General features: G+C 43.4%; 1 protein-coding gene across 13 annotated transcripts in view; it reads right to left on the bottom strand.

Moving 5' to 3' along the window:
* cdh23 (cadherin-related 23) overlaps positions 1-15,245 on the bottom strand; it is a 1,156,658-nt gene that overhangs the window by 674,543 nt on the left and 466,870 nt on the right. For all 13 annotated transcript variants that reach the window (XM_072282605.1, XM_072282606.1, XM_072282607.1 and 10 more), the window contains exon 12: positions 4,434-4,583. In XM_072282605.1, the coding sequence (XP_072138706.1) occupies positions 4,434-4,583 (150 nt within the window). The remainder of the gene's footprint in view (positions 1-4,433; positions 4,584-15,245) is intronic.

Genomic DNA, 15,245 nt, shown 5'->3' with positions numbered 1-15,245 from the left:
AAGAGGGAAACCAGAGGTCAACGAGCCAGTAATCGTTGGAGCATCAGAGATGGAGAGGGTCAGTAACTTTAAATTCTTGGGTGTCACTATCTCAAAGGACCTGTCCCGGATCTATCATATAAATATAATTGGGAAGAAAGCACAACAGCCCCTCTACTTCCTCAGGAGTCTGCAGAGGTTCAGCATGTAATCAAAAACCTTAGCAAACTTCTATAGATGTCAAAAGTATGCTGACTGGCTGCATTATGGCCTGGTATCGGACCACCAATGTCTTTGAATGGAAAATCCAACACAAGGTAATGGACTTGGCCCAGTAAATCACAGGTATAACCCTCCCAACCATTGAGCACATCTACATGAAACATTGCCCTGAAAAAGCAGCATCCACCATCAAAGATCTTCACCACCCAGGCCATGCTCTTTTCTTGCTGCTGCCATCAGGTAGAAGGTACAAGTGTCTCAAGACTCACACCATCCAGTTCAACAGCAGTTACTACTCCTCAACCCTCAAGCTCTTGAACAAAAGGGGATAGCTACACTCATTTAAGGACTCCATTATATTGTTATTTCATGCTCATTATTTATTGCTATTTACTTATATCTGCATTTGCAAAGTTTGTTTACAGTTTATCGTTTCTGATGTCTACAGTTACTGTTCTGTAGATTTGCTAAGTATGCCTGCAGAAGAAGAATCTCAGGACTGTATGTAGCGAAATGTATTTACTCTGGTAATAAACTTTATTTTGAATTTTGGCCTTGGCAACTGTAGGTGATAAAGTGATTCAACTTAGGGATGGTGAAGAGAATGAAAATGGGAGAGCACAGTACACCTGTTGGACTGAAGAGTTAGAGATTATAAGGGTAGGGGTAGGAGAGGCCATGAAGGGGTTTAAAAAAAGATGAGAATTTTAAAATCAAAGGGTTGCTCAAACTGACACAGCAACTGAACATAAATTACTTGCTAATGAGACTTCTCCCTGTGTACATACTTCACACTGCTGGCATTTTGTTTCACAGCTGTGCTGTTGTTCAGGGAATGACGTGTGTGTACACTTCACACCATGGGGATTCTGTTGATTTCAGCAGACTGCAAACTAGCTCAACTAAGTTCTTCCACTTGGTGTCCAGAAAAAAAATCTATTGGAATTTTATTGAATTCTAGATATCGTCAGAACATTATGTTTCCCCTGTAACTGCCCTGATCTGTTCTATTTTGCTCCTTCCTCTTAACCTTCCTGATATAATTTCACTGGAAATCAGGTGCCTTATTTTCAACTTCAGTATGTTTTAACAACAGAAACTCCACAGAGCACAAAACTCTGTGCTCTCTCCGCTCCACTGCAGCTTCTTGTTTGCAGTCCAGAGAATTTGTTAATTACATTTTCCAGTTCCTATTTTCCCACAGAGAGCAACTGAAATATTAGGAGGAGGATTTCTGAATGCTGTCTCCAAGAAATGGGAATAAATCTGAACAAGGTATGGCTGTGCAGAAACTGAGTGAATCCGATGGATATTGGAAAAGCCCAGTGAAGGGTGTGTAGGTGTTGTGATCTTGGCTGAACACCCCAAAAAACCAAAGATTTAGCAAGGTGTTGAATGGAAGTGACAGCTCTATAGATGATGCTCAGTGTCTGTATCTCTAATGCATTGCCCCAGCTACCCAAGTGAAGCATAAAGACTAACACAGCACAGGGATAAGGCACCAATATGCCACTATGCAAGGTGGCACCATCGGAGCACTGTGCCACAGTGATCAGGTTCCATCTGGAGCTCCTGCGCTGTCCATGTGGAGTCTGCACATTCTCCCAGTGTAAATCTCCTCCAGGTGTTCCAGATTCCTTCCACATCTCAAAGACCTGCAGATTATAATGTTATCTGGCCACAGTAAATTGCCTCTAGTATGTAGGTAAATGGTAAAAATCTGGTGGAAACTGATGATAACGTAGGGAGAATAAAATTGGGGTTAATCTAAGATTAGTGTAATAGGGTAGATGATGGCTGGCACAGACTCAATGGGCCAACTAGCCTGTTTGTTTTCTTTCTTTCTTTTTTTTCTCTCTCTCTCCCCCACCCTCCCTCTCTCCCTCTCTCTCTTCCTAATGAAACTATGACAGTGTAGTGGTTAGCATAACTCCATGACAGTCCCAGCAACCCGGGTTCAATTCCGCTGTTGTCAGTAAGGAGTTTGTACACTCTCCCCATGACTGCATGGTTTTCCTCTGGGTGCTCTGGTTTACTTGCACATTCCAAAGGCATTCAGGTTAGTAGGTTAGTAGGTTAATTGGTTAAACGGGTGTAATTAGGTGGTGCTGACTCTTTGGGCTGAAGAGGCTTGTGACCATGCTGTATTTCTAAATAAATAAATAAATAACCCAACAACCCTAAAAAAAACAATGTGGACAAAGGTAGGTGAGTAAAATATATAAGACTAAACTACAGAAAATTGCCAGGATCTCAAATATCAATTCTAGCAACCAGACCAATTTCCGGCGCCAAACCCATCTGCTACCCCAGACTTGACACAGTTCCTACAGATATCCTCTGCCAACGTAATCCCTTCCTGTTTCCCATCCTCATGCCACTTCCAAGATAAGATTACACACTATCTGGAATTTAGGAAATTAATTTTTGATGGGGTTAAAGTTTGAACTATTAAAAGCATTGGATGGTTTGCATGGGGAGAAACTACTGCCATTATTTGGGAGTTTGGGTCTTTGAAGCACAGTCTAAACACAAGGCTCAAGTCTTTCAGGGGAAAAGATAGGAGAGCTTTCTACAGACAGATGATAATGAAAATTTGCAACTCTCCTTGAGGTCTTTTTTCTTCCTTGGAGCGTAGAAGGCAGAGGGTGACCTCACAGATGTATATTAAATTATTGGGAGCATAGATAGATGAATGATTTCAGTCCCTTTCTCAGAGAAGGGGAGTCTAAAACTAAAGGGCATAGTTTAAAATGAGCCGGGAAGATTTAAAGGGCACCTGAGGGGCAAATTTTCCCACACAAAGTAAGGTGGATACATGGAATGAGCTACCAGAGGAAATATTAGAGGTGTGTACAGTTAAATACTTAAAAGATATTCAGACAGGTATATGCACAGAAAAGGTTTAGAGGCATGTGAGAGATAGGACTAGCTCAGGTCGGCTTCTGTAGTGTATAACTCTATGAATCTAATTACATTGGTGCCAAGTCAACCTGAGACTGATAGATTTTTGTTAAGCAAAGATAATAAGACAAATGTGAAAAAAGCAGGAGAATGGAGAATTGACTTGAGGGCTATTTGAGAACTTGAATGTCCCTTTGTTCCCAAGACAAGAAAGCTGATTTTTCTCTTCTTTTACCAACAGTGAACATCTGATTTTCAAGTTGTGTAAATCACTTCTTTAAACCAACTCCACAATTGAAACATCTCCAAAATACATCAGCTTTTCTTCAGTTTGGTTGCAAGAAAAAGAAGCAGAATGCTATTTACACTGCAAGAAAGTAATAAGCATTGACCAAAAGGAAGCAACAATGCAGTCACAGTAAGCAAGATCTGGGGTCAATGTGGTGGGCTGAACGGCCTCTTTCTTTACAGTGGAAAGTCAAACAGTGAGAATGAAAAGGCTTCAGCAGTCAATCAGAATTAACAATGACTTGCTTTCACTTAGCCTTTGTGGGTTCTGATGAAGCCAATAAGGGAACTTCTGACAGAGCCAGTTGGAGATGCCTAGCAGTGCAAACAGGTGGGTTATTTGTAAGGTGGGCCACTCCTTCCTCTGCTTAAACAGAACCTCCAAATACAGGATGGGAAGAGGCTAAAAGAGAGAGCTTCCAGCGTGAAGTGACTTCCCAGCATGCAGAAACTATATAGTGTGTTCCTAAGGCCCAACCCTGAGTTTTGATGAGATGTACACATAACTTCCATAGATGCTGGAAGTCTTGAGCAACACACTGAAAATGCTGGAAGAATCTGGCAGGTAGGGCAGCCAATGTAACGAAATAAACAAGAATTCTTATTCTGGCTTTTGGCTCCTTCATTTCCAGTCCTGGTGAAGGATCTCAGGCTATAATGTCAACTGTTTATTTCCCTACATAGATACTGCAGTTCCTTCAGCATTTTGTGTGTGTTGCTATAATATAATGATATAATGAGATATAATAACATATAATGAGATGCTTCAGGTGTGTAATATTATGTCTGTTTCACTTTCCACAGATGCTATCTGACCTGCTAAGTGCTTCCAGAATTTTCTGGTTTTATTACTGAGAGGGTGATGCCTGAGGCTTGAAGAATTTGCATGCAGGCAGAGCAGTTCAGGTAAAGAGGCAGATCATTCGGAATTGATAACAAGACCTTTGATTTTCAAAACTGTGTGCCTGTGCTTGATTCCCCCCCCCCCCCCCTTTAATAAGACATTATTCCAGAAGTGAGGTGCAACCAAGACAACTTACAGAGAACTCATAGTGAGCAATGCGCTCGTAATCCAGGGGCACAGCCACTCGCATGCGGATATCGACCTTCCCCTGGCCAGAGGTCGGGGAGATGGTGAAGTGGTCCGAATTGTTCCCGATGAGCTGGACGTCAAACATGTTGTTAGGAACCTGAGAAGGAGTAAAGATGAGGTTCTGTTATAGTGACTTGGAATTGTGGAAGATCAACAGGTCGAGTGCAGAAATCACAGGGCCTGTGCAATAGCTTGGAGAATAGGAAGGGTGGTGAGGGAGGAAACAAAAATGATGTCAGAATTATGCAACATAATGGCACAAGCTAACAGCGTATAATCAGAATTCTTCGGAATCAAGTGGAAACCATCAGGAAACTGTGTCCAATTTCATGCATCAAGTGCCACTAATGGCTAAACTGCCTGACTGTGACTAGGCTGTCTCAGGGCCTCTAGCCTTGGGCAGCATAGGCTACCAAGGTGGCTCGTCGATGAGAATTTCTACCTCATCAACAGCAGGGAGCGAGCCAGCTGTCAAGGTGTGATTTGTAAGTCACAGTTGCACACGCACAAGGAAAAAGCAGCATTCTGGAAAACAGAAAGTCAAAATGAAACGCAGTGAGAGAAGCCTGCATTCATGGGAATGTGTACAATATGGTCCGCAAATCCGGGCATGGGCTGAGAGAGTGTGTGCAGTTGTGAGAGGAACAGCATGCGGTGGTAGAGACAGCATGAGCAGAGGAGGAAGAGAGAGCACGTGGGGGAAAGAGAGTGCATGGGAGAGGGGGAGAGAGCACGTGGGAGAGGAGGAGAGAGCACGTGGGAGGGAGAGAGAGCGTGGGGGAGGAAGAGAGTGCGGGAGGGTGGGAGAGAGTGCGTGGGGAGGGAGAAAGCGCAGGGGAGGGAGAGTGCAGGGGAGCATGTGGGGGTAGGGAGAGAATGTAGATAGGGAGAAAGTGCAGGGGAAGGAGAGAGGGCAAGGTAGAGAGTGTGCACAAGAGGAAGAGGGTGTTAAGGAGTGATGTAGTGTGACAGGGAGAGTGAGAGAGAGCGAGGGAAAGTGAGGGGTGAGAGTACAAAAGAGCAAGGCAGAGAGAGCAAAAATGAGTGACAGAAAGATTGTGAGAGAGACAGGGAAAGAAAAGATGAAAAAAGAGGGAGAGAGAGGGGGGCAAGAAAGGGAGAAAGGAGAGGGAGCTAGGGATGATACAGGAGACAGAGACGGGACAGAGTGTGAGAGTGTAGAGGGCAGGGCAGGGAAGGAGGGAGGGAGACTCATCATTCTGGCTGATTTCTAAGCACCCTCTGAAATTGCACAGTAAGCCACTTGATGTGACTACCCAGACCACAGGAATGAGAATGCACTTAAGAATTTTAATTTAGCAGTCTTAGACCTTTGAAACCATCGATTTGTAGTCAGTTTGCTCCCAGAGCTAATAAGTCACCCTAAAAAAAATCCATCATTTTCATTGTACCTCTCCTCTTACCTGCCCCGTTGCAATGCCTAAAGCAGTGCCTCCCCAAACCAAGCACCGCTGATGATTGGCAAAGTAAACTAACGAATGGTTGAACAGACATTCAACTCGAGTGTCATGTGTCACACAGATTTCTCACTGGGAACTGAAAGGAAATGATGAAGGGAACCAGCGAGAGCATTGATGAGATACAGAATTAGCTGTGATTTTACTGAGTAATTGTGGGGGCTGTACAACCCATTTCTGCTCCTGCTTCTAGCAGCTGGCCCATAGATACAGAAAACAAGGACAAAAGAAGCAAGAGGTTAATTCAGTGGCTCAGCTGGCTGTTCAGGAATTTCTCTGATGAGAGAGAAGTTGTGAACTGCTGACTCTCTGGCATGCTCTCAATGAACACATCACAGACCTCAGCGATCACTTTTACTTCCTCTTCATATTTTTTGCCTAAGTTTCTTCATTACCTAGGCGATCAAATCATGAGTTTGCGTATCGGTCTTAGCCCCCCCACAGTGGTACAGTGAGCTCGTTGTGATCTGGAGGCACAAGGGACAAATGCAGGGCGAGGATTGCCCAAGATTTCCCAACCTCACAGAAACAAGGCTTAAGATTGAATAATCACTATGATGGAGTCAAAGCAAACCTCTATACTCCTGTTACTGTTTTAACAGTGTAGTGAGTGCAGTGAGTTCAACTCTGCATGTTACAGTAAGCCCTTATATCAAAGTAACCTCCTGAAACACTGCACAAGCAGCCTACAAATCAAATCCAATTCAATGAAAATTGAGTAGATCATAGGATATATGGTGCAGTGGTTTCCTCTCAGCACCAGGTGAGATCATCTGTGCTTGCTGACTTCATGGTTTCAGCGCCCTTTGGGGCAGTACAATGGCATGTCGAGTGGAGTTCCTGCCTCAGAGCTCCAGAGATCTGGGTGCAATCCGTTCCTCAGGGGTTTGCGTGAAATTTGCACATTCTCCATGATACCACATGGATTTCCCTCTAGGTCAGGGGCACCCAATCATTTTTATGGCATGGACCTCTGCCATTAACCGAGGGGTCCGTGGACACCAGGTTGGGAACCTCTGCTCTAGGTGCTCTGTTTCCAGTTTACAGCCATGTTTCAAAGATGTGCAGGTTGGTAGATTAATTGGCTGTTGTTTAGGCACAGCTTCTTCCCCTCCTCCTTCGGATTTCTGAACAGACAATGAACCACATTATTTTTGCTCTTCTTTTGCACTACTTATTTAATATTTTAACATAATTTCTTATTGTAATTTATAGCTTTTTACTGTATTGCACTACAGCTGCCACAAAACAACAAATTTCACAACATATAGCAGTGATATTAAACGTGATTGTGATTCTGATTCAATTGCCCTAGTGTGTAGGTGAGTGATGGAATTTGGCCAGTGTTGGTGGGAATGTGAGGAGAATAAAAGAGCATGTATGTGTGTGCTTGTCAGTGGAGTAGCACGGTGGGCTGAAGTGTCGGATTCTGTCTTGTCAGACACTGGTTTCCTGAAGAAAGTCCCCTCAAACAGAGTGAAAAGATACATTGCCAGCAAAACACAAACTCTGGAGGACCTCAATGGGACGGGTGACATCTGTGGAAGGTAACAGAGAGAGTAGAGGGGATATAGACAGTCTAAAGAGTTGCTGGGATGGAGGAGGGGGCAAATACCAGCAAGCAATAGGTAGATCCAGTTGAAGGGGCATTGTGTGGCCAATGGAGACAGACTGGGGAGGAGATAAGGAGATAGCAACGGAGGCTGGGAGGTGTTAAATGGAGACAAAGGGCTACAGATTATGAAATCTGATTCAAACAAAGTGAGGTGATGAGTGGGACCAGATAAGGAAAGGATGGTGGGATAATTGGAGAGTGGGGGAGTGAACAGGAGACCGAGTGAAGGTGTGCGTAGGTGATGGGCAGTTGGAGTTGGTATGTGAGGAGAACAATACTGGGTGCTTGGGGTGGTGAACAGAAGGGGCTTGTATGGAAGGACCCTTGTACATAAAACAGCCCAGCACAGTTCAGGTACTTTGGTCCTGAATGTTGTTAATCCCTATATAAATCTACTCCATGATCAATCTAATCTTTCCCTATATTGCCCATAACCTCTAATTTCCTCTCATCCATGTGCCATCTAAATGTCTGTTAAAAAGTCCCTAATGTATCAGCCTCTACCACTGCTCCCAGCATTGCCTTCCAGACACTTACCGATCTGTGTAAAATACCTACCTCTGATACATCCACTTTCCTCCTCTCGCCTTAAAAGTTCTGCCCTTGGAAAAAAGCACTGGCCTCAAATGCCTCTTATAATCTTATACACCTCTATCAGTCGTTTCTCATCCTCATTCACTCCAAAAGAAAACTCCTGCTTTGCTCCACCTTTCAGAATAGTTTGAGCTCACTCAGTCTTTCATCAGAAGGAGAAAGACAAAGGGTCAGGAGGGAAGCAAGTTACTTGAAATTGAAGAACTCAATATCCATGCCGTTGGATTGTAGACTACCAGGGTGAATATGAGGTGCTGTTCTTCTAGGTTGCACTTTTGTCCTCAGCTTGACAGATAGGTCAATGTGGCAGTGGGAAGGGGAATTAAAATGACTAGCAACCGGGTGCAGCAGGTGACTATTATGGGCAGAGATCAGCAAGCGGTCACCTAGTCGGCACTTGATCTCACAATTGTGCCCATCTACTCAGTACCAGGCTTGGAGACCACGACGCGATTGGATGCTAGAACTGTTTTATTTAAGGCATCCGTTAGTCTTGCGAGACCATAGATCTGTACCTGGCGCAGGCCTGGGCAAGGTTGTATGGAAGACCAGCAGTTGCCCATGCTGCAAGTCTCCCCTCTCCACGACGCCAATCTTGTCCAAGGGAAGGGCATTAGGACCCATACAGCTTGGCACCAGTGTCATCGCAGAGCCTTGTGATTAAGTGCCTTGCTCAAGGACACAACACGTTGCCTCGGCTGGGGCTTGAACTCGTGACCTTTAGGTCGCTAGTCCAATGCCTTAACCACTTGGCCACATGCCCACACGTGTTCAAGCTGTTACCAAAGGTACTACTGTACAATACTCAGTCAACCAGCTGACGGTTGGGCAATCTCTACAAATGAAAGTGTCCACCAACAGTAAACACAAGCACAACCTTCCTGCACCACAACACTTCATCTCCAGCATAGCCAAATGTCCTCTATTCTTCTTCCAACATCTCAAATGTAACTTCTCAGTTAAGCAGGATGTTAATACAGGACTCCTACTTATCTGTAAGGACAGAGGGGTAATGAGGAGGGATGGGAATTCCCAGGACAAATATTTAGAAGGAGCAACAGAAAATGTAATCGTCAAAATACAAGAGACTGCAGATGCTGGTATCTGGAGAGGAAAACAAAATGCTGGAGGAAATCACTGGGTCAGCCCCAGTCTCTGTGGAAGGGTAGAGAGTTGGCATTTCAGGTTGAGGCCCTTCACCTGGACTGAAAGGTAGAGAGGTGGAGGCTAGTATAATGAAGTGATGTGAAGAGGTGGAGCAAGAGCTGGCACATAATGGGTGGATCCAGGTGAAGAAGGGTGTAATCATCAGGTTCACCCTAATGAAATCTGGTCACCCCACAAAGGTTGTAGCTGAGGATGTGCAGGAAGGAGCGGATTTCCTCAGCTGCTGAAAGGTCCTTGAGTCCCACTCAGTGTCTAGCATGGGCTACTCAGGACCAGACTTAGCCCTGGCAAACTTCACAGTGCCAGCAACTGCAACTTCAAATGGTTCTTTTAATGAGCTATTACTGCCACAATGACTTTTTGAATCTTAAGTCCCTATCCCTGACTTTGCTTCAACCTAGAACACAGTCTTGTTGGAGACAGGCAGAAGCCAGAGGTATGCCCATTTAAAGCCACTGCGGTTAAAGGATTGTCTGATGGCAATCAGAAAGGACATCCGATCATCTCCTGGATATATGGGAGAAGGAAATGCTTGTCCTCTGGATTAAAGAGCAAGCAGACAGTTTTTTGAGAGAAACAAATGGCTCTTATGTATTTTCTCAGAACAGGCTGCCTTTAAAATTTACTGGCCAGCTTCTAGGAATAAGTAATTGTCTGCTGTACAAGATTTTCTTCTTGCTCTTTCACAGGTTTAATATCATGTTGTGTAAGGTCTATACAGGAGATATTTGCTGCTCCAAGATCTCCTGTTACATATAGACCTAAACACAACACACACTACCCACAAATTTGTCCTTTATTGGCAACTCCATGGTTCCTGTGCCTTCTCCCACTCTCTCTGGGCCAGCTTGCCTGTCCCTACACTGGAGTGATGTCCTACCCAAAACATTAGCTTTCCTCCTACATATTATGTATATTAAACTCTGATGAGCCCTTCCACAACACCCCTCTCTGCCAATCCATCCTGCAATTCATTCTCACAGTATTACTTTTTAATTACAACTCATGTTCTCAGTATTATTTCTTATTTGCACAGTTTGTTTTCTGTTGCATATTAGTTGTCAATCTTTACACCTGTTTATGGATAGTTTTTCATAAATTCTATTGTATTTCTTTTTTTCCTCTAAATACCTTCAAGAAAATGAATCTCAAGGTGGTAAATGGTAGTATACAAGTAACTTTGATAATAAGTTTAATTTGAACTTTGGACATCCACTTCACCACCCACTCCCCCAACTTTCACTCTCCACCTCTGAAGATACTGCAGAAACATTTTAAGCCTACGTGTTCCCAAAGAGGAGGCTGCTCATCTCTCAGAAGTTTCCCACTTGACCCAACAATTCAGTAAGTGCTTGGAGGAACACACAAGCAACAGTAGAAGTTCATGAGAGCCATCGATGGTAGAGAGGCAGCAGATCATCTGTTCCCCATCTTTGGGACCATGTCAGGAATTTAAACAGACAGAAGAAATATCGTGAAATGGTGAACAGAAAGGGATCATAATTACTGCTTTAAAATTTTTTGTAACATTAGGTTAGGGAATTGAGAAAAAATACTAAATATTCCCTTTTGGGTTTGAATCCACCAGTTTACAGAAATGATCAGCAAAAGACAGTGAAATGAACAAGTGTTCCAAGTCCTGCTCTAACAGTTAAACTTACTGAAAGAATCATTACAATTCTGCTATTTCTCTTGTCCTGTTGTCGCTCTCTGAGTTATCGCTCGAGTTCCACACAGACAGGTACAGGAGTGATCAATCAGTCTCAACAGGTTTCCAAGCTTATCTCTGCTTGATGGCTAAAGCCATTGATTTTTCTTGCCCCTTTCAATCTATTTCTTGGTACATCGCCATGCAGTCTTTGCCAAATTAAATCTTGCTTGCAGAGATCTGCTCATGTGTACCTGAAAAGCTGCCTCAGATGCTGTAAACAAACTTCCAAAGGATAAATGGAAAGATGGGCAGCCAAAGTTGACAGAGTCAGAGTATGACTGACTTCCTCCGAATTAACATTCCAGTGCTTGGACTTTTTAGACTGTGCCTGGTGTAATTCACTCATTTCATTACCAGGATCCCAAGGCATGTTATAATACTGCTGATGTCTTTAAGTCTAAAGCAAATAACCTATATGGTAAAATGTATGTTTGGGCATGAATATGTTACATAGTAGACTGTGGATCAATTTATTTATCTTCAACATTAACTTCGCCTGCTTTAATGATTCAATGAAAAACATAGAAACATGGAAACATAGAAAATAGGTGCAGGAGTAGGCCATTCGGCCCTTCGAGCCTGCACCGCCATTCAGTATGATCATGGCTGATCATCCAACTCAGAGCCCTGTACCAGCCTTCCCCCCATATCCCCTGATCCCTTTAGCCACAAGGGCCATATCTAACTCCCTCTTAAATATAGTCAATGAACTGGCCTCAACTGTTTCCTGTGGCAGAGAATTCCACAGATTCACAGATTCTCTGTGTGAAGAAGTTTTTCCTAATCTCAGTCCTAAAAGGCTTCCCCTTTATCCTCAAACTGTGACCCCTCGTTCTGGACTTCCCCAACATTGGGAACAATCTTCCTGCATCTAGTCTGTCCAATTCCTTTAGGATTTTATATGTTTCAATAAGATCTTGTGTTAAATCTTGTTAAAGCTTTGTGTTCTATTTCCCCATTCCAGTGTTGCCATAGGAACGTTGTATTTAAACAATATAATGTGAAGGAAGTAAACTCAACTATTTACACTGAACCCCTCCCAAATATCCTCAAGGAGTTGAGTCTTGTTGTTACCAACCTAGGCAAATTAGCTTCCTAGGAAATGACTGGGAGTGAGGAATGAAGTTCCCTACTACGATAAGATGGACTCGCGAACTCACAATGTACCACATTACAGCCCTGCATCTTATTGTCTGCCTGCAATGTAACATTTTATTCTGCATTGTTATTGTTTTCCCTTGCACTATCTCAATGCACTGCGTAATAATTTCCAGTTTAAGATGGCCTTGCTGAAGACGAGTGACAACTTACTGGTGGCTTTCAAAGCAAGAAACACAACTAAATATTTTATTAATAACTTTTCTGTAAAAAATTATGGTAAACGATCACTGAAAACAATAAAGAGGTGAACGAAGGCGAGGCTGACTCAAGGGTCGAGGCATGCGGATGCCAGCAAGGTCGAGATACGCTTGAGGAGAACTGGGCAGAGCAAGGTCGAGGCATGTTCGAGACAGAGTCGGAGTCAGAGATCAAGCGAAGCAGAGGAATTTTGGAGCCCATCCTCCTAAACCGAGAGTGAGGTTTGATCGAATTAAGCCCCGGGCCGATTTGGAAAGGTCGGGTTTGGGCTGGAATGTGACACCAGGGTCCAGGCTCCAGAGCCTGGGTCTTAGAGCGAGGAATGACTAGATTTTCAGACGATTGACAACAATGGACCAATTGGATTGAAATGGCAGGGCATTGGGATTGGTGGCGAGGTTTGGGCTGGTTCTGCTCACTGCTCCGTTCTCCGCTGGACTGTGATTGAGGCTGTGGGCCTGCTCCTGGCTTCAAGTGTGTGGGCTCCATGATGCTTTGTCCTGCTATGTGATGAACGAAGAATGAGGCTGTGGGTCTGCTCCACCCGCTCTGGGCTTCATGTCTATGGACTCACTTTGATTCTGAATGCTGTTTGCTTGCTTTTGCTTGTACAATTTGTACTTTTTTTTCCTCTCTCTGCACATTGGGAGTTTGTTGGATTTTTCTCTAATGGGTTCTTTTGGGTTCTTGTTGTCTGGCAGCCTGTAAGGAGATGAATCTTGTACATCAATATATGCATACTTTGATGATGAATGTACTTTGAACTTTGATCTGTCTGCATGACATAAAGTTTTTTTTTTATTGTACCTTTGTATATGTGACAATAATAAGCCAATTCAATTTGACTACAACTTTCCTAGGAGGCAAACAGCATACCAATGCTTGCAGTGGAATTTTATTGGCCTACTACCCTGTGACTCAAGGAACTGTTCTATATAGGTTCAAAAGAAGAGATTGTCCCCCCAGTTTCTCAACCAGAAACATACAGGTATAGCAAATAAAGGTGGGGGGGGGGAAGAGAGCAGTTTAGAGTCATACAGTATGAAAGCAGGCTCTGCACCCCACTATATCCATATCAAGTATCCATCTGTACACATCCCATCATTCCCTCTCATATCCCCATCATCTTACAGTGGCCAATTAACCCAGTAGCCAGCACAATTTTGGCATATGGGAGGAAACCAGAGCACCATAAATATACTTGGAACCAATATGATTGAGAAATATAATTAATCCGTTCACTCTCATATCTTGAAATTATATTCTACATTATACTTGTTCAGATTTCAGAGGAATACATTACAGAGAGAGAATAAAAAGGCAAATAAAAGCATTTCTTTCCCATGGTGGGAGGTGGCGAAGAGCACCGGTTTAACGTGAGAGGTAGTAAGTTTAGAGGGGGTCTGAGGTTGATTTTTTTTCATATGGAGAGTGGTTGGAATCTGGAATAAGCTGCCTGAGGAAGCAGTGAAAGTAGGTCCCCTCACAAGAAGCATCAACACAACATCACCAAGGCAATAGAAGGCTATGGATCTAATGTGGATAAATGGGATTAGTGAGATGGGCACAATGGTCAGCATGGATATAATGGGGGGAATGGCCTATTTCTGTGCTGTATGAGTATAAGAGGAAGGAGATTTGTCAGGCGGGTGGACACCAGCATGGTCCAATTGGCGTATTTTTTGTGCTGTGAGAAGCAGTGATGCACAAAGGATATGGAAGGCACTTGTTTGTGTTTGTACAAAAGCTTCAGTGTTTAAAATATTTCAGGACACTTGGAAGATGAGACATTGGCACTTGATAGCAGAAGTTAGGGGAGGTAACTGAAGGAAAAAATTGAGATGCCTTTTGAATTTGGGAGGTGAAATACTACAGCAATGCAGTAGTATGAAGGAGCAGAAAAATGCCAAAGAACCTAGTTTTTGCCCAGGTGATCAATACACGACTATTCACCTTCACAGATTCCCAGCAACTTAATCTCCTGGAGGAGGTGACAAGCTATTGAAAGAACCATTTTCAAAACAGAGGATCAGATATAGAGGGGGAAAAGCACACGGAAAGGTAGGAGATTAATGGAAGGACCATTTATGCAATCATTTTACAGGCAAGGAAAGGTTTTTGTTCAGTCGTAACCAGTCAATCATGTTTAAATTTTTGATCAACTATCCAAACGTAAACTCATATTAGTTTAGAAAGACCTCAGAGGGCACCTTGATTCTTCACCAAGGGAATTGTCTCTCCACGGCTCCACAGATGCTAACTAACCTGCTGAGTGTTCCAGCATTTTCTGTTTTGATTCTGAATCTCTCTGCCTACCTACCTCTCCCCTGTATTTTCAGTAGTTCCTTATAAGCCTACATTTGATCCTAATCCGTGTAATCAGCTTTTTTTATGTCAAATTTTATCAGATAGCATTCCTCCTAAACATAATTAACATGCTATTGCTTTAGAAGCATGGTGTAAGTACAGTCAAAGAAACACGACCTTCAGCCACAATTCCACATAGACAGTCAGCAACACAAATTACTCCAATTTTTACTCAAGTCCTGCTTTATTCCTCCCATATCGAGACAGATCAACCTTCCCATCCTCTCAGATGGTGCATGCCCAGCTGAGTCCCTCTGGCAGATTATCGCTCCTAATTCGAGTATCTGCAGTCTCTTGTATCACGAGATTCTACCATTCACCTGCACACCCGGGGCGATGTAAAAGTGGTCTTTTAACATTCAGGAATACCTAGAGGAAATCCACAGTCACAGAGAGAACATGCAAACTCCACACGTACAGCACTGAGGTTGGGATTAAACCTTGATCTCTGCATCTCTAAAGCTGTAC

The sequence above is a fragment of the Mobula birostris genome, chromosome 18 (genome assembly GCF_030028105.1).
Source record: "Mobula birostris isolate sMobBir1 chromosome 18, sMobBir1.hap1, whole genome shotgun sequence".
Taxonomy (NCBI): Eukaryota; Metazoa; Chordata; class Chondrichthyes; order Myliobatiformes; family Myliobatidae; genus Mobula; species Mobula birostris.
This window is presented reverse-complemented; position numbering and strand designations above follow the sequence as displayed.